Below are 18,465 nucleotides of genomic sequence, written 5' to 3' on the forward strand. Positions count from 1 at the left end.
GCCCGGCAATTCTCCAGGCGGTAGGACGCGCACATCCCAGAAAGTCTTGTAGCGCGCAGGCGCATCAGTGACAGACAATGCATTTTGCGACTTTGAGGAGAAAGCACTGGACCCCGGACTATATTTTCCAGAATACCTTGCGGCACGCATGAGCAGAAAAGCCTGGGACGAAGGGGCGGTGACATTGTAGTACGTCCCCTCTGTTTCTGGGCTTCATGGGAATTTTCTCAGTTCTTGGGCAGTGAAGAGGCTACTGGATTCCGCACTCCGTAAACCCCTTTCGTACAGAACAGAGCGAGACAGGGCGGCAAGCCAGGTACCACCATGGCCGCGAATGTGAGTATCTCCTGTTTTGTCGGGCCACACTCAGACTTCCCCATGTCCCGGGGCCTTCTCTTCCCCAAGGGGCTGCCTAGGTCCATTTTGCTTGTCTGACCCCAGCCCTTGCGGCGGGCCGCCTATCTCCCTCTGCATGCCTTCCGGCAGCTAATCTGTTTGTTAATTTCTCTTAGCCTGTCCAGGCGCCTTTGGTCCACCTCGTCCTCGAAATTGTGGGGAACCCAGGAGGTATTGCTCCCGCCATTGGGATCTGCCTGTGCACGGCGCCTCTTTCCAGCTCCCTCTTTCATTTCCAGTTCCCGCTTAGGTCCTTCAAATTCTCAAGTGTGCGGACTTTGAGAGCTAGAAGAAACCTGAAGAGGGGGCCAGGCTGCGGGAAGTGTAGGGAAGCGGATACCGCCCGGTGGAGCTGTCCAGCAACGGACATACAGGGCTTTTCCAGTTTCCAGTGGGCAGTGAGCTCCCCGCCCAACGGGGATTTGTGGAATAGAGGCTATGATGCTGCAAAGGGACCCAGGCAAGGTTGGGAGCGGAGGACTTAGGATGACTATGAGACGGAGCATTTCCCTACCGCTGGGCTCCTCCTCCTAGCGTGGATTTGGTTAGAGAAGCCCTGATCGAAAGTGTTTTCCTTCGAAAGACTGCTGGCCTCTTCTTGCAGCCAGGCTTTCTCAGGAACTTTTCTATTTAAGTCTAACATTCATTCAACAAACCGAGCAGCCTTTTTCACCAGGGTACTGGATGTGGGAGAAGCTGGTGACTCACCACTCCCCTCCTCTGTGAAAGTGCTTTTAGAGCCAGCTCGGGAGCACTGCCAGCCTCAGATACTCCCTTCCTCTCTCCCTCCCTCCTGCTTTGGTGGAGTGCCCTACCCACTCTCCCCTGGCCTGTTACACCCTCTTTCCAGGCCTCTCCTCTGTCCCCAAGCGTCCTCTTTGCTTCCCACACCCCTTGAGAGGCAGAGTTTGTGTCATCCACAGCCCTAGCACACTCTGTCCCAGGTTAGAGTTGTCTTGGAGGCCTAGAAGCTTTGAATGCTGCACCTAGAAAAGCCTCAGAGGTGGTCCATAAGAGCCAGGGTCTGCCAGGGGAGAGGGCAGTCAGGAGACCTGCCTGTCCTTAGAGGTGGCCTCCTGTCTGCCCCCATACCACCACCACATTTTACAGATGAGGAATTTCCCAGCAGGGAAAGGCACTTTGCCCAGGTCTCATGGCCAGCTTGTGAGGTTACATCATGGGAAGGTGCTGAAAACTGCAGGCTTTGGAGTTAGGCAGATCTAGGGGCAAATCCAGTTTCGTCCTCTCTGTAGGCATGTGGCCTTAATCTCTTGTGGGTTGGGTTACTGGAGAGTCTAAGGGAGGTTGTGTTTTGCACATTGCTCGGTGCGTATTTTTTTCATAATACATAAAAAAAATAATCTATCTTACAGTCTAGCACAAATAGTCCTTGTGGGCAGAGACCATCTTGGGTATGTTAGGACCTGACTTTTGCCAAGGAATGTACATGAATTTGGATATCCTCTGCTGCCAAGTCCTTGCCTGGTGTGCATTTATGGGAGCTGCAATGTCCCATGAGGAAGATGGTGGGGTGGAGCAGGGAGGTGACAGAATTCTTAATGTAACAACAACTGTCTTGTGACAGAGTTACTGTTTACCATCTTCATTTTATAAGTGAGTAAACAGGATCAGAGAGGTAGAGCAGCTTACCCAGGGTTACAGAGCAAGTAATTTTCAGGGCCTTTGTGTTGACCTCTGTTCCTACCCCTTATTGCTTCTTGAGTCCAGAGTGCTGGAACTGGGAGGGTTTGTGTCACTGAAATACATATTAGGTATTCAACACACATCAGGGAGCCAACATTAAGATTAAGAGGTCACAGATAGCTTTGAAGGGAAGGAAGAAAGGCTCAGGAGGGTGCCCCTCAGGCTAGGGGAGGTGTAGTGGGTGAGGAGTGGGCCCAGGAAATCTCCATTATTCTGTTTGTAGGGAATTTGGTTCAGAATTTGGGCTGGGTGTATCATGTCACTACCCACCTTACTCCTCCCCTAGCTTGAGGGGCACCTTCCCGTGCCTTTCTTTTTTTCCTGTAAGGCCATCTTTGAGCCCCTGATCTTGATGTTGGCTCTTAGATGTATGCTGAGGGAGACCCAGGAGGAAACTATGCCTACTAGCCCCCAAGTTTGGGGCTACACTGGTAATAGCAGGACTGGCTCCTTTTCCCATCACTGTCTGCCACTGGCTCCCAATGTTCTGCTTTCCTTACAACCCAAGAAGTGAAGAATGCAGTTTGCCCAGATCTGAATCCTGACTCCACCTCTTAGAGGCTAAGCGATCTGGGCTGATGACTTAACTGCTGAGCCTTGGTTTTCTCCTCATGAAATGGAGTAGTGATAGCACCCACCTCCTTGGGCTTGCTTATGACTGGCCTGTGATAGACCGGTGTGTTTGCCATTGTCATCATTATGATGGTTCATGGTCACCTAACTGCCTACAGTGAATTGCTCCACTGATATTTTCAAATGGCATTTCCAAAATGTTAAGACCATTTCTGAACACAATGGACTTCTGGTCTCTTGGAGGTCTGGGATGGTGGCATTTGGGAATAATCAGAGAATATAAATGGAGACATTCGAATTTCTCCCCAGACTCCCCAGTTCCAGGATGGGGCCTGGCTTATCCTCTTTACATCTCAGAACCTCTTTACATCTTTGTGACTTTTGTTGGCTGACCCCCAGCCTTGACACAAGCCTTGGTATCAGTTACAGAAAAAGCTAGTAACATTACCACCAGGTAGCACCTGTACATTGCTTACTGTGCCCTAGGCACTGAGCCATTGAATAATTAGGTCCTTTGATCCTAACCACAATTTTATATATTGGATTATTATCCCTATTTTACTCATGAGGAAATAGAAGGCATAAAAGGATTATATCGCTTGCTCAAGGTCCCATAGCTGATACATGTTAGAGTCTGGATTCAAACTCAGTCCTTTTGACTCCAGAGTCCTGCCCTTGATAACAACACTCTCAGTCAACAGTGGACATACTCCAAACCATGCTTCTAGTACTGGCGGGACAAAGCCTAATCCACTGACTGTGGAATTTGAGGCCTACCGTGAACCTGTCTGGATGTGCCTAGCTGCCCCCTCCACAACCCAGCTAGAGCAAATAGGCAGCTGTTCTCCCAGAACCATTTCCTATTTTCTCACTATTGCTCACACAGTTTCCGCTGCTAGGGATGCCCTTACTCCAGGGTCTGGTTCCGAAGTCCTACTCAAATGTCTCTTCCTCTAGGGAATCTGCCTTGATCCCCCAGCTGGAAAGGGTCCTTCCTTTAGCACTGGATCCTCTCTTCTCACCAGACACTCAGCATGACCTAGCACTGTTTGTAGCTGTGACTCGATGGCCATAAAGCCTATCTCCCCTTTCTCTTACTCCTGTAAGGCCCAGCACAGCCCTTGGTAAGCTGAGCCACTATTTGTTGAATTGAATTAATAGTATACCTCTAATAACCTCTCTGTAAAACAGTTCAGCAATTTCTTAAAAAACATACATCTTCCCTAAGATCCAGCAATTCTACTCCTAGGTATATATCCAATACCCAAAGGAAATGAAAGCATGCGTCCGCATAAAGACTCGTACATGAATGTTCATAGAAGCATTGGTCATAATAGCTAAGAACTGGAAATAACTAAGATATCTATCTACTGGTGAATGAATCAACAGATGTGATATATTCATAAATGGAATACTACTCAGCCACAAAAAGGAATAAACTACTGATACACAGTACAATGTGGGTGAACCTCAAAAGCATTATTCTGAGTTAAGGAATCTGGACAGAAAAGAGCCTGCTATATTATGATTCCATTTATATCAAGTTCTATAAGAGGCAAAACTAATTTGTAATGATACAAATTCAAAAAGTCATTCACTCTGGGAGGTGGAGAAAGGGGAATATTGGCAGGAAAGAGGCACAAAGAAACTTTCTGAGGTGATAGACATGTTCTGTATTGTGAGCTGGATGTTGGTCAGATGGGGTATACATTTGTCAAAACCCATCAAACTATACTTAATATCTGTGCATTTTTATGAAAACAGTAAAAACTGAGTATAAATAAATAGCAAAATTCAATTTATTTTTAAAAATTAATTTTCATTCTGATTAAAAAAATTTTTTTTTTTTTCAGTATTCCAGTACAAGTAACAGAAGAGAACATGTGAAAATTACGACTGACCGCCAGCCGGGCTTCCTGGAGCGGCTGAGTGAAACCTCGGGTGGGATGTTTGTTGGGCTCATGACCTTCTTGCTCTCCTTCTACTTAATTTTTACCAATGAGGTAAAATGTTTGGGGTCCCTCTGTGCAGGGCGAGGGTCCCTGTAGCATCAGGAAGCAAAGTCTGTGAATCCAGAGGCTGGGTTTAGTAACAAAGGCCTAGATTTTATCAAGAGAAAGGGGAGGGATGCTGAATTAATCAGAATTTTTCTCTTGTGACCCACCTCACAACTGACATAAGTGGGAAGGGGAGTGGATAGGTTAACATGCCTGAAATCTCGGGGATAAAACCAGCTTCAGACATGGTTGGATTCAGGCATTCATGCTAGGTCACCAAGAATCTCCATTTCTCTATCTTTTGCCTGTTTTTCTCTGTTTTCAATTTTTCTTTGGAAGGCTCTTTCTTTGTGGTGGCAAAGGAACTCCAGGGTCACACCAGTCAGCTTAGCAGCCCCAGAGAACAGAGGAACCATCTCTTTCTAAATAAGTTTAGCACAAGCTACAGGGAGATCTCTGTATTCTGGTGTGGGTCTCAGTCCTCTCTCTGAACCAGTCGTGTGGCCAGTGGACACATATTCTGATTGGATCACATGATATGGACAGCAGTCCAGATGGGCCTGTAAATACATGGATTGAAAGTAGGGGAGGTGAGGAGAAGACAGAGGAAAATGGGGGAGTATAGAGCAAATGAAAGCACCAGCTAGTTGCAATATGAGGGCAGTGGTGGGGGAGGGTGGGAAGAGGTCCACCTGGGAAAACAGGAATTCTGGGTTCCCACTCTGCCACTTGTTAGACCTTAGTTTTCCAACTGTAAAATGGAGAGATCAGTTTCAATGCTCCCAGAGGCCCATCCTGCCCTGAGACACTGCAATAAGCACAACTATATCAGGCCACACTGAGTTTTTGAAATCCTCACTCTGCTTTGCTCACAGGGTCGTGCATTGAAGACAGCAACCTCCCTGGCCGAGGGACTCTCACTTGTGGTGTCCCCCGACAGCATCCATAGCGTGGCCCCGGAAAACGAGGGGAGGCTTGTGCACATCATTGGGGCACTGCGGACATCCAAGGTAGGTGTGGCGATGGTTGCTGATCCACTGGAGGCTTGGGGCACATCACTTAGTATTGTCTGATTGAAGATTTTGAAAGCATGGGACTTGGAGATGGACACACAAGGGTGTGATTCCTGACTCCACCACTCAGCAGCTGTGTGGACCCATCCCTCCTGAGTCTCAACATCATCTGTAAAATGGGGAAAATAATTGTAATAAACTGGGGGCCAGTTTTGAAGATTTGGTAGGATTAAATAGCTAACGTCCTGGCACAGTGCCTGGCACATGGTGTGAGCTTTACAAATAGGTGCTTTAATGATTAAGATTAGCATGTGTGTCTAGTGCAGGCCACAAAGGTACTCTGGTTATTGGACCTCCCGTGTTCGAACACCAAATACGTCGTTGTTGGTACTATTCCATTGGGCCATGTAGCCCGAGCTTATGCTGTACCATGGTCACAGGCATTGGGTGTTTAGAACTTGAGACAGACAGCTTCACTTAATTCTCCCACGTGAAGCAGAGTTCTCCAACATGTCACTGCTCTTTGTACCTGTTTCTCTTTCAGTCCAGCTTCCCCTGAGCTGGACATTCTGGGCTGACATGAGTCCTGTCTTTTATTTATTTATTTTTGGTTTGTTTGATTCTTTTTGAAGCTCTTATCTGATCCAAACTATGGGGTCCACCTTCCGGCTGTGAAGCTGCGGCGGCATGTGGAGATGTACCAGTGGGTAGAGACTGAGGAGTCCAGGTGAGGTACCAGGGAGTGGAAAGCAGTTGGTGATAAGAAGATGCAGATGTTAAGATAAAATGCAGGTGTCTTTCATTTTGACACTTCTGAAATTTAAAGTATAAAATCTTCCTATCAAAGAAATGTCAAATTATCCCAAAGTTATTAGCCAATGGTCTTCTGTTTGAAGGTGGTAGAAATCCAATGCAGAATGAGTCAAAGGAGAAAGGGGGTTTGATTAGCTCCACAGGTGTTCCAAAGATGTTCCATGGATGCCCAAGCTTAAGGCATAACTGGATCCAGGCCGCAAACTGTGCTTCCGCATGTGTTGGTGCTATCCTCTGTCCGTTGAGGGGGCAGAGGTGGCCTCCTGGCTTATAGCCTATCACTTCTAACAGAAGTCCCAGTGGAGGACCTCATTGGCCAGGCTGGGAGTGGAGTCATCCCCACATGAGCAACATGGACTATGAGCTGAGGTGGTAGGGATGTGGTTGGGGAAGCCAGGGCAGCTCAGCCTGGAGAAGGGCAGCTGCATGGGCCTCTATGGGCTGTCTTGGAGCACAGTATGCAGCCACATCTCTGGGCCCAGAGGCTGCAAATGTTGGTGTGAACCAGGCAGATTTCAGCTCAGGATGAGAAAGCACTTATCTTCAGTCAGGGCCTTTGAAGGCTGGAGCTGGCTGTATGCCAGAGAGTGAGTACCCTGTCTCGGGGCCAATGTTGACAAGGCCTGCTCCATTTGGGCAGTTTGACCTGGTAGTTCTGAGTTATTTCCAGGTAGAGATGCTTAGAGATGGGAATGCCTCAGGAATGATGGGCTGACTCTGGGGCTGCCTGTGCTTTCCTTGCAGGGAATACACCGAAGATGGGCAGGTGAAAACTGAGAGGAGGTACTCCTACAGTGAGTATCGGCCCCCTACCCTCTCGGCCCTGCCCCAGCCTGTGGGCAGATGCTGGGCACATTCCTGCAGGGGAAGGGTACAGAACCAGGTGTTGGGATCTCTGGGTACTGATCCTTGGAGCCCTGCTTGCTTATCCATCCAGTTAGGCACCAGAAGCTGCCCCTTCGGCCATGGAGTAGTCATAGGTTTGGATAAGAGGACGCAGGGCCAGGGGACCTCAGATATGTAGCCACTCTTTCCATGGTTGCTGAGTTGTTCCCTCTCCCCACAACAGACACTGAATGGAGGTCGGAAATTGTCAACAGCAGAAACTTCGACCGAGAGATTGGCCACAAAAACCCCAGGTGAGAGCTGGGCCCCTAGGCCTGAGTGTAGCCTTGGCTGCCAGTGGCAGGTCCCTGGCCTCTGCTTTCTCAGCTGAATAATGGGATTGAGTTGATGAAAGTATTGGACATGGTGGGCCACTCTGTGGTTAGTGATGCTGCCTTGTCCCCAGAAAGCTTTTCCTTAGAGTTACTTGTGATGGGCCTGTGATGACCACCTGGCACAAGTCTGTATGCTGGGTGGGACAGCTCCTGTGCTGGGCACCAGGTCACAGAGGCAACCCAGCATCTCTGACCCCTCAAACAAATCACGAATCTAAGGCCTAGACTGAATGCCTAATGGGGTTTGCACATACAGTACCAGGAGGGCGTTTGTTAACCATTAGCCAGGGGGGTGGGAGGACAGTCAGGAAGGGCTTTCGGGAGGCAGCAGCATTTGATCTGGGCCTTCATAGGACTTTGACAGATGTAGGTTAGGTCAGGGTCATAGAGGAGGTGAAGTTGGCCTAATGCTAGAGCACAGCTGGAGTGTGAGCTGCGTACAGCCATGGGCAGGGCTGTGCCAGGAAGGGCCTTGAATGTGCGCAGTGGGGCTTAGATGCCGCCGGCGCTGGGAAGGGTCAGTGAGGGTGTGAAGTCCATGGAAGGTTCATCTAACGTCTGGGGGGTGGGGTGGGACAGGCTTATAGGGGTCCAGGCAAGAGAGTATGAAGCTCTCGGGGACAGGAGACAGAGTGAGGGTGTTCCATCCAGGGGACAGAGTAGGAGAATCCAGGCATTGGAGCTGGTGGTAAAGACAAGACTTTTGCAGTGCCTGGGCTGGTCCGGACATGCAGGAGCCCCCCTCTTCCTCTGTGTGGGGACCTGCTGAGCACAACCCAAAGGAACTCAGACCGCTCCCACCTGGCACCCCGCTTCACTGACAGCTCCCTCTCTCTCCCACAGTGCAATGGCAGTGGAGTCATTCACAGCAACAGCCCCCTTCGTTCAAATTGGCAGGTTTTTCCTCTCTGCAGGTAAGTGTCTGGCCCCTTCAGATGGTCCATCGCCAACCCAGAGACTCTGCTTCCATTCAGCCACCTCCCAGGAGCTGGTCCCTCTGGTGCACAGTCCTCAGGTGGTTAAAGGGGTCCTGCTGCTCTGGGCAGCATCATGTTTTGGGCTGAGGGCCAGAGGGAAAGCAAGTCCTCAGGAGGTGGGTAGTCATGTAGAGTACCCCTACCCTGGCCAGGTTCCTCTGAAACCTGGATTGTTCCAGAGAATGACTGCCAGGCACCACTGCAGTGCTGGTGCCCACTCTGACCTGAACTGAGAGCCCTTCCTCAAGCAGCTTTTGAGCCAGTAGTAGAGACAAGGCCGCCCCTGAGGGCTCCGCCACTGAGCCCCAACTGGTACCCAGCCCTGTGCCAGGGAGGGTCGGTTCATCACAGGCCCCCTCAAGTGTCTCCAAAGAGAGACTGTCAAAGGACAAAGCAGCATCACCAGCTACAGTAACTCTGAGGGGTCTGTCCCTGAGCCTGACCCAGGAAGATGGGAGAGAAGACACTGAGGGCCCAAAGAGTCAAGATGAGGGAAGAGAGGCCAGTGATCCAGGGCTTGGCCCATCTGCCATCTGCTCTGTCCCTAGCTAGTGCCTGCTGTGCCAGCCAGCTCTGGCCCCAAGTGCTCTCTATTCAGCCGGCGAGCCAGGCTTGGATACGATAACTAGAATGGGTATAGGGCTAAGGCTATTCCCAGAGCTGTGGTCACTCTGACTTAATGGAGAGAGGGGGCAGGGAAGGCTTCCTGGAGGAGATAGAGACTGAAATGGGGCTGGCAAAGAAGCAGCTATGGAGCTGGAGAAGGGCACTCCTGGTGGGAGGCCATGCATGCAAAGGCCCTGAGCGGGATGAGCCAGGAGGGGGCAGCTTGGCTGGACTGTGTGGACTGTGTGAGGGCGCGGTGGGAAGGACACCAGATGGAGGGGTGTTTCAATTTGTACACCATTGTATCTAACCTCCTTACTTCTCTCAGGCCTCATTGACAAAGTGGATAACTTTAAGCCGCTGAGCCTGTCCAAGCTAGAGGACCCGCAAGTGGACATCATTCGCCGGGGAGACTATTTTTACCACAGTGAAAACCCCAAGTATCCAGAGGTGCACAGAGGGGCTTGGGCAGTTCAAATACCCTTAGAGCAGCGGTCTCCAACCTTTTTGGCACCAGGGACTAGTGCTCCTATGAGAAAGAATCTAATGCCTGACGATCTGAGGTGGAGCTGAGGCAGTGATGCTAGTGCTGGGGAGTGGCTGCAAATACAGATGAAGATTCGGCTTGCTCGCCTGCTGCTCACCTTCTACTGTGCGGCCCAGTTCCTAACAGGCCATGGACCAGTACTGGTTCATGGCCTGGGGGTTGGGGACCCCTGCCTTAGAGTACCATCCCCTGGGCAACACACAACAGTCAAATTCTGGCTTAAGTTCAGTTGAATCCACAGCTGCACTTGGCCAAATGAAATTGGAGAGGAGGGGCATTCTAGATGACGGGACCACCTGAGCAAGTGTGTGGAGGTGGGAAAAGAGAGTGGGTGCCAGGGTTCAACGGCATTATGGACCCAGGCCCAGGCTGGCTACTTCTGACCTCACTCACCTCTCTTCCACCCCCCCAGGTTGGAGACCTGCGTGTTTTCTTTTCATATGCAGGGCTGAGCAGCGATGACCCTGACCTGGGCCCAGCTCACGTGGTAATCCAGCTTCTCCAGGGTGGACTAAGGCAGGGCTTCCTAACCTTCCTGGGCATGGACACAGTAGACAATGTCGCTTTAGACCTTCCCTCTAGGAACTGTGTTCATGTGCTCCACAGTCAGGCGTGCCTTTGAGCTCTTTCAGAGGTCTGTGTCCCTGAAGTAATCCATGGACATCCATAGCCCCCAGGTTAAGAACTGTGGGGGGAATCTCATAATTATACCTAATGAGAGTTCTTCTAATCATATGCAGTCCTTCCTCCTCTAGCCCCCAATTTTTGCTGTGTAAATACTTGATCTTGCATTTCTGATCCTGTCACATGCAGTCCCACTGCAACCCCAGCCCAGGGTCCTTCTTAGAACTTCAAATAAAGCAGCTCAGCTGAAGCTCCAGGAGCTGCTATACCCCAGGTTAATATATGGATAGAGGCTCAGGAGTGGCATGGGACTCCTCACTCACTTTCGTAGCTGGCACCATATAGAGGGGTGCTGAGACCAGATGGACTGGTCACCCCCTCAGCTCTAACACTAAATTCTCTGACCAGGTCACTGTGATTGCCCGTCAGCGGGGTGACCAGTTAGTCCCATATTCCACCAAGTCTGGGGACACCTTGCTGCTTCTGCACCATGGGGACTTCTCACCAGAGGTGAGTTGGTGCTGCCTACCTCTGTGATGGAGGGACCGGCATTTCCCTCCCTCTCTCTTTCCTCCTGTGGTTATTTAATAAGCTTCTACTAGAGGTCGTAGCTAGTACAATGAAGCAAGAAAAAGAAATAAGAGTAAGCATCTCTCTGTGTGCCAGACTGTGCTAGGTCCTAAGGATAGAATGGTGGGCAAAAGGCTCCTTTACAGGCTTCTTATGGGGAAGAGAGACTCATCAGAAAAACGAGTAAGGACACCTTGTGCTGAGTGTTACAAAGGGGAGGCAGATCTTTGAGATAAACGGACATGATAATAGGAAATCTGCTTTGACAATGGTAAAAGAAGGCCTCTCTGAACGACATTTTTGCTGAATCTCATGTGAAGAGAAGGGATCAGTGCTAGAAGAGTTAGGGGTCAGTCTGTAGTCTAGGCAGGTCAGAGTTCATCTCGTTGAGGGGATCAGGAGTGCTTGTGGGCCACCACCTGGAGAGACGGGTGCAGGGGAGACAAGGCTGCTGATAGGGCAGTACCTCCTTGTGAGGAGGTACTGCTTTTTTAAGAGCATTAGGGGTCAGTGAAAGGATTTGAGCTGCAGAGTCCCAGGACCAGGTGAGTGAGGGTGGGCAATCCTGTCCCTATTTATTATAGAATGAAGAGGGAAGGTCATGCCTTACCTAAGTCCCAAGGAGAAGGGGTGCAAAGGTGTACTGATTAATTTAATTGTGTGCCTTAAAAGTTAGCCTGTCTTCTCTAGGCAGGAAATCTTTCCTTTAACAGAAAAATGCAGCTTTTGCATTGTCGATGAACACAGTGTAACATTCATGGGACATTCTGTGCTTGCCTTGAACAGGATTGTTGGGCTCTTCATCCTGCAGGGCTTGAAAGTGTAAAGGCAGTGGGCAGGTGTCAGGGCTTAGCTGGGACCTTTTTGACCCTATTCTTAGGCACTTCAGCTGTTATCCCTCTCACTTTAGCCCCCAGCCCTGGGGCGGTGCATGGGCCATGCTTTCTACTTTGTCTGGCCAGGACTAGGGTGTGGTCAGGCTGCAGCACAGGAGCCAGTTACCAACCTCAGAGTAGGGCTGCCACCTCCCAGCCTGGCAGGCCATGAGTCACCCTTTCCTCCCAAAGCTCTCAGGGCCCCCCGGGGAGTTTCTAAAATTAGGAGGCCCTGTCCAGGCCTCTCCCTCTCTCCCAGAGCTCTAACCCTGCCCCAGGCTTCCAGCCTCCTGCAGGTGGAAGCCCAGGGCCTTCTGCCCCCCATACCCCACCCCCAGAGAAGTTGTGGAGTTCATGGTTTAGCTAACTCCCCAGGAGGGAAGGCTATGACAACGCAGATGAGCAGATGCTTCCTGATCACCCTGTGCCTCCAGCGTAGGCTCTGGGGTCGCTGCCAAATAGTGAGAGGAGGCCCTGAGCCAAGGAGGCAGCCTGGGGCCCTGAGAACCCTGGACCATGCAAGTCAGCATATCCAGATTCCATCCCAAGGGCAGGAGGGTACAGTGTGGACAACCATGGACACTGGAGATGGCCCCAGCTCAAGCCCTGCTCTGCTTTCTGCTGGCTATGGGACCTTAAGCCAGTTGTTTATCCTCTCTGAATCTGTTGTCCCTCTGTAAAATGAAAATTTAAAAAAAAAGATGTATTACTATTATCCCTGAATCATTTGTTGTTGTAAAGATTATTCATTCAACACGTTTTTATTGAGCACCAGGGACATAGCAAGGGACAAAAAAACATGATCCCTGCCCTCAAGCTTATACAAAGACCCTGAGTGTGTTACTTATCCTCTCAGAGCCTCGGTTTTCTTATCTGTAAAATGGAGATAAGTGTGCCTACCTCATCAAATTATTTTGAGAATTAGGTAGGATATTTACAAAGCACTTAGGACACTAATAAATAGTAAGCAATAAATGTTAGCAGTCATATTGTTATTACTATAGATAATGATGAGGAGGCTCTCTGAAGAAATGGCATTTAAGCCAAGACCAGAAGAATACTGTAGGAGCTGGCCAGCCACAACTGTGGGCAAACATGTAGGCAGAGCAACTGTATGTACAAAGGCCCTGTGCACGAAGACACTTGACTTTGTCTTTAACAGGCAGCAGTGGAGCTGGGGTACAGACAGCAGGGCCTTGGCAGGTTGCTGCATGGAGAAGGTGGTAGGAGTGGAAGGAGCAGGGAGGCCAGTGGGGTGGAGGCTAATGCAGTAGTCCTGGTGAGAGGGGGTGATGGTGGTGAGAGATTCAGGGAAATGTGCACATAGCATTGACAGGACTTGCTGATAACCTAGATGGGAGGGGGGTGGTACCATTTTCTGAGATGAGGATGACAGAGAGGAACGGGTTGGGGTGGAAGCTCCACTGTCAGTGTCAGGTGTGCCAAGACATGAAGTGGAGATGTCACCATAGGTAGTAGGAGCCACAGCCCAGGAAGGTGCCAGGGCTGCAGCTTTAAGTGATGGGCACTAACATATAGATGGATTTCCTAGGGAGAGTGTAGACTGCGCTGCTAGAGAATTTCAGCATTTTGAAGACGACAAGAAGGAAGGAATGGCTCCAGAGACTGAGAAGGAGCAGCCTGAGAAGTGGGAGGGAAACCACAAGAGTGGTGTCCCAGATGCTGTGATATGTCCCATATCCAATGTTTCGTTGGATATCATACACGAAACATTTCCCATAGTGCCTGGCAGGCCCACTCAGACATCCCCAATGAAATGGATGTTGAAAAAGGACCCCAGAAATGTACTGCTGCAGTATGAGGGAGGGTCAGATTTATTCCAGATGAGACAGTGGGCTAAGGACTTTTGAAGGAGGTGGGCTCTGATCTGAGGAGGGCCTATACCTTCCACAAAGATCTGTCTGTGTGACTTGCTCTGCTACGCCAGGTTGTGAGGCACTTAGACCTGGGTGGGATAAGTGCCCTTTATATTCTTCTGGTCTCTTCAGAATTGACCAGAGGTCCCTGTGTTGGCATGGCCCCCTCAACCACCTGCTTTGCCAACTGGGCAGGCTAGTGACTCTCTCAGGCATCAGACATGACACCCCAATCCCCACCTTGTCTTGCAGGAGGTGTTTCATAGAGAACGAAAGAGCAACTCCATGAAGACATGGGGCCTGCGGGCCGCCGGCTGGATGGCCATGTTTATGGGTCTTAACCTCATGACACGGATCCTCTATACCTTGGGTAGGTGAGGAGAGGCGGGTGGGGGAAATCTCACCTGTCTTCCTGTAGCCCTGTGCTTCCTTTGCATTTCTCACACCATCATCTGTCAGCCTTTTCAGCCTAATGGGGTACTCCTTGGGGCAGAGGCCGGGCATTTGGTCCATCTATGTGTCTCCACCCTATAGCGTTAGGGTGAACGAGCAAAGGAAGACAGGCATGAGAGACAAGGTGCTTTCAGGGGGTGAAGGCAGAGTGGATGCTGATCCCAGGAAGCTGGGGTAGCCTCCATGGTTTGAGGGTCTGGTTCCACTCCATCCATCTGTCCCCTGCCTTGCTCACTCACTCATTCCTTTCTCCCTTCATATCATGACTGAATAGCCATGGCGAGGAGGCTGGCCAGCCTTTGCAGTCAGCCAGATCTGAAGTCTGTTAGTCACAGCTCTGGATACTTAGGCCATCCCCTTTCCTGTCTCCGCTTCAGTTATCTCACACCTAATTTGTAGTTTTATGAAATGTATGGTAAATAGGAAACACTCAAACATTTACACTTCATTCCCCACCCCAAAACCTGTGCTAGATTTGGGGCAGCCAGCAAGCCTGGAGTGCAGGGGAGTTTGCTGGGCTGTTCTCATGGCCTGAGGTTGGCACCAGTGAGCCCAAGGGACCCAGCCTGGTTCAAGACTGAGTGCCCAGGCTGATTGGGTAAGGGCTAGGTCTAGACTTGCAACAGGAGAATGAGGCTTCTCAGAGGACTTATCTGAGCCTTTACCCCAGTGTGTCCCTGTTGAGTCTGATGAATCTGTCCAGCCTTCTCTGAGCCCCAACAGAAACCTCTCCCCTACTTACCCTTTTCAGTTGGGGAGGAGTCTGGCTGTATACATCTTGGACTGTCAGAGCTGGGTGGGCCACCTCCCTCATTTTACAGATGGGAAAACTGAGGGCCCAGGGAGCAGAAGGACACTTATCCGAGTTGTCTTTGGATAGCTGAATTGTACTCAGAAAGGCCATTTGCATCTTGGGCACCATTCGGGAGAGATCAGAATTTGAACAGAATCCTCCATCTTTCTCCCGCAGTAAGCCCATCATGGCTGTGTGACCTAGATCGTCCATTTACCCTTTCAGAGCCTCATTTGCCCCATAGTCAAGATAAGGAGGTTGGAGTCTGTCTCAGAGGGCCCTTCTTTGAATCTCTGACTGCCTGTGAGCCTCTCATTCTCTCTACCTCTGGGCCTTGGTGACCTTGTGGGTAAAATGAGGTGAAAGTAGTACCAGCTTTATACGGTGGGCCCGAGGGTTTGATGAGATAGTGCACATAGTACGTAATACATGGTCAGCTCTCAAAAATATGAATTCTGCTTACTGTGAAGGCCAAGTAGGGGTGCTACATGGGAATAGACCAAGAAGAGCCATGAGGCGGTCTGCAGGGTCCTGTAGTCATGGCAGGGCACCAGGGCTTGTTCTGCAAACCCAATGGAACCAGACTACTGGGGCCTCCTGGGAACTGAGTGAAGATTCCCCCAGTGGACAGAGGCCACCGAAAGCCATCCTGGAGAGGCTAGACGGGCCAAGGACAGGGTATTTCCAGATGGATTTAGCTGGATCCTAGACTTCATCAGTAGCCTGTGTCAGTAGCCTATGAGATCCTTGAGGCAGGGGCTGCCTAATTTGTTTCCCTCAGTCCCTGCCCAGAGCTTGGCACATAGATAATTATTAGTAATAACCTGCTCTCTGAATGAACAAACATTTCCAGGAATAACTGAGGGGCCCAAATAGGCACCCGCAGAAGGTTCCGCCCAGTCTCTTTTGTGAGTGTGCAGCAAACAGGGTATTTGCCAATATACAGTCAAATGTCTTTATATTGGCCTCAGACCCATTTCAACAGCCTAAAGTTTACAAAGCACTTGCACATGCCTTTTCCCCTAGAATGGTGCCCAGTGGGTGGCTCATTCCTTTCTCACTCATTCTTTGCTCCCTTCATATCACGACTGAATAGCATGGCAAGAAGGCTGGCCAGCCATGTGGCTGGGGAGAGAGGGCTCCTCTTCTGGATCTCCCAGCCTCCTAACCTCATTAGGAGGTTATTTGCCTTCCACTATGGACTCCCCCACTCCTTACTCATCTGGCAGAAAGGGCCCATCTTTGTCTAGAGACAGGAATTATCTACTATCTGCTGACTTCATGAGATGTAGAATACGCTGACCTCCGAAGTCTAACTGCCTTTTTCTTACCCTCAGTGGACTGGTTTCCTGTCTTCCGAGACCTGGTCAACATTGGCCTGAAGGCCTTTGCCTTCTGCGTGGCCACCTCACTGACTCTGCTGACTGTGGCTGCCGGTTGGGTCTTCTACCGGCCCCTGTGGGCCCTCTTCATCAGTTGCCTGGCCCTGGTGCCCATCATCATTGCTCGGACACGGGTGCCAGCCAAAAAACTGGAGTGAAACAGGTTGTGGTACCCACCGACACCCATGTGAGCCTCAGGACCCAGGTTACCCGCTGCCCCTTCTGACCCCGCTCCACGCCAGAGCATGAGTCTGCATCGGTTTGGATTCTGTACCTGCTCCACTCTTCAAGGGGCCAGACTTGGCAAAGTATATACACTTACATCAGGTTTGGTGTTTATCAGTTAACGTCTCCACTCCTTTTCTTGCCAGTGAGCAGCTTTAGTGGGCAGAAGGCAACTCCTATCTGGCAGCGTGACAGCCATTCTCCTGCTTGTTTCCTCTCCCTCTCTTGGAACTGTGTGTGTAGCCAGTTTGCATGCTTCACTTACCTGATGCCTGCAGATGTTGAGGAAGTGACACTCCAGACCTGCTGCCTTATTGCTTTGTCTGCTCCTCATCCTTGGAGATGAGTGCCAGAGCTCTGCCACGACTATCAGCTGTGCCTCTGATGCTAGAGGGCCACCGTTATCAACTGTCTCCAAGCAGTACTGGATTGCCAAGACAGACTAAATAATAAATAAGCCCATACCCTGCAAAGCGGGGGCATCACAAACCCAGTTTTGGATAGAACTTGATTTGGTACTTCTTAAAGAGAAAAACCACTGGAGATGTCATGAGGAGGAAAATTGGACATTTTTTGAGCTTTATACTCTATGGTTTGGCAGAATCCTTTTAGTGTATGGGATCTCCAAAGGCCCTGAGTTTCTGTTACTTCTTCATGTGTACTCTCCTACCCTAAGAGGGAGTTGTTTGAAATAAGATTTAAAGGGCAAAACAGAAAAACCTGAATGATTAACATTTCAGACTATTACATAAAGACACCCTTTAATCTGGTAGTTGAAGTTCAGAGCACAGGTGTTAAATGAGGTGTGACTCACCTGGATAAAAAAAAGTTACCATTGTCAGTATTCCCAGTGTCTTAGTCACTGGGAAGCTTTATAATGCTTTTGAAACAAGTGTTAGCCAAGGATTTGTTTTCCCCTGGGAAGAGACTGGGCATCTCTACAGGGTAGAGAAAAGCATTTCCTTTCATCGTTTAGTACCAGAAACTACCTATTTACTTGAAGATGGTTTTGAGCTTTTAGTCAACCATTAAAGGAAAAAATTGGAAGCTTTATTATCTCTTATTATCCTTCCTAGCTACCCCTCCAGTCAAAATCAAGATATGAGGCCTCAGGCTTGCTGGAGATGTGAATGCCTTGCCTGGCCTCTTTCATCATGGGAGTACTTCTGACATTAGCAGCCAGGGCTCAAGTGGCTGCTTCTGAGTGATTTATCTGTTAAGTGTCCACAGCTTTGCTCTTCCTAAATAAACCTACTCACGCTTAATTCACATAATTTCTGGGTTTCCCAATTACTCTCACATCCTTTGAAAGATAAAGTATGTTGTAACCTTGATGTCCTAAAAGATTCTTTATCTTTTTACTATGTGGAAATTGTTCTGCCTTGCTGGGAGTGGTTCCTTTAGCAAGTTAAGTACTTGCTAAAATAGTGATCTAATAATCTCTTATGTTGTCCTGGGCTATCTACTATAAACAGATTCTTTGTGTTAAAGACAGCCAGCCGCAGAGACAATTTATCTGGGTTTAAAGACTGAAATGGTATTCACTGCTGCTCATTATGAGCAATTTCACTGAATTCACTGAATCTCTAAATCCTCAAAGAATGCTTTTGGAAAACAGTATAACTAGATGATGGCTAAAAATACAAAATCCTTGGGATTTGGTCTGTATAATTTTTCCTAGTTTAGATTTTAAATTACTGCCAATTTTAAGCAAAATAATGTTAAGAAATATTTGAAGCCTCTGGAAAATCATAAAATTTGTATTATCTTTGTATTTTTGATAGAAAATAAAAATAAATTTCTAAATCTTTTATAGGACC

At 49.3% G+C, this 18,465-nt stretch overlaps 1 protein-coding gene across 2 annotated transcripts; it reads left to right on the plus strand.

Annotated features, from left to right (window-relative positions):
* The first annotated feature begins 108 nt into the window (after positions 1-108).
* On the plus strand, positions 109-17,919 carry TMEM43 (transmembrane protein 43). 2 transcript variants are annotated; one of them, XM_039837353.1, is made up of 12 exons: positions 119-336; positions 4,527-4,676; positions 5,546-5,680; positions 6,316-6,410; positions 7,241-7,290; positions 7,566-7,635; positions 8,560-8,630; positions 9,628-9,749; positions 10,259-10,333; positions 10,879-10,980; positions 14,045-14,162; positions 16,376-17,919. In XM_039837353.1, exons 1-12 carry the CDS (start codon positions 325-327, stop codon positions 16,576-16,578), a joined length of 1,203 nt encoding a protein of 400 aa, XP_039693287.1. In that variant the 5' UTR covers positions 119-324; the 3' UTR covers positions 16,579-17,919. The 2 variants fall into 2 exon arrangements, with proteins under 2 accessions (XP_039693288.1, XP_039693287.1); XM_039837354.1 differs by lacking the exons at positions 14,045-14,162; positions 16,376-17,919 and adding an exon at positions 12,350-12,605 and having other exon boundaries at positions 109-336.
* Positions 17,920-18,465: the final 546 nt, after the last annotated feature.

The sequence above is a fragment of the Pteropus medius genome, unplaced genomic scaffold, assembly GCF_902729225.1.
Source record: "Pteropus medius unplaced genomic scaffold, Ma_sr-lr_union100, whole genome shotgun sequence".
NCBI lineage: Eukaryota > Metazoa > Chordata > Mammalia > Chiroptera > Pteropodidae > Pteropus > Pteropus medius.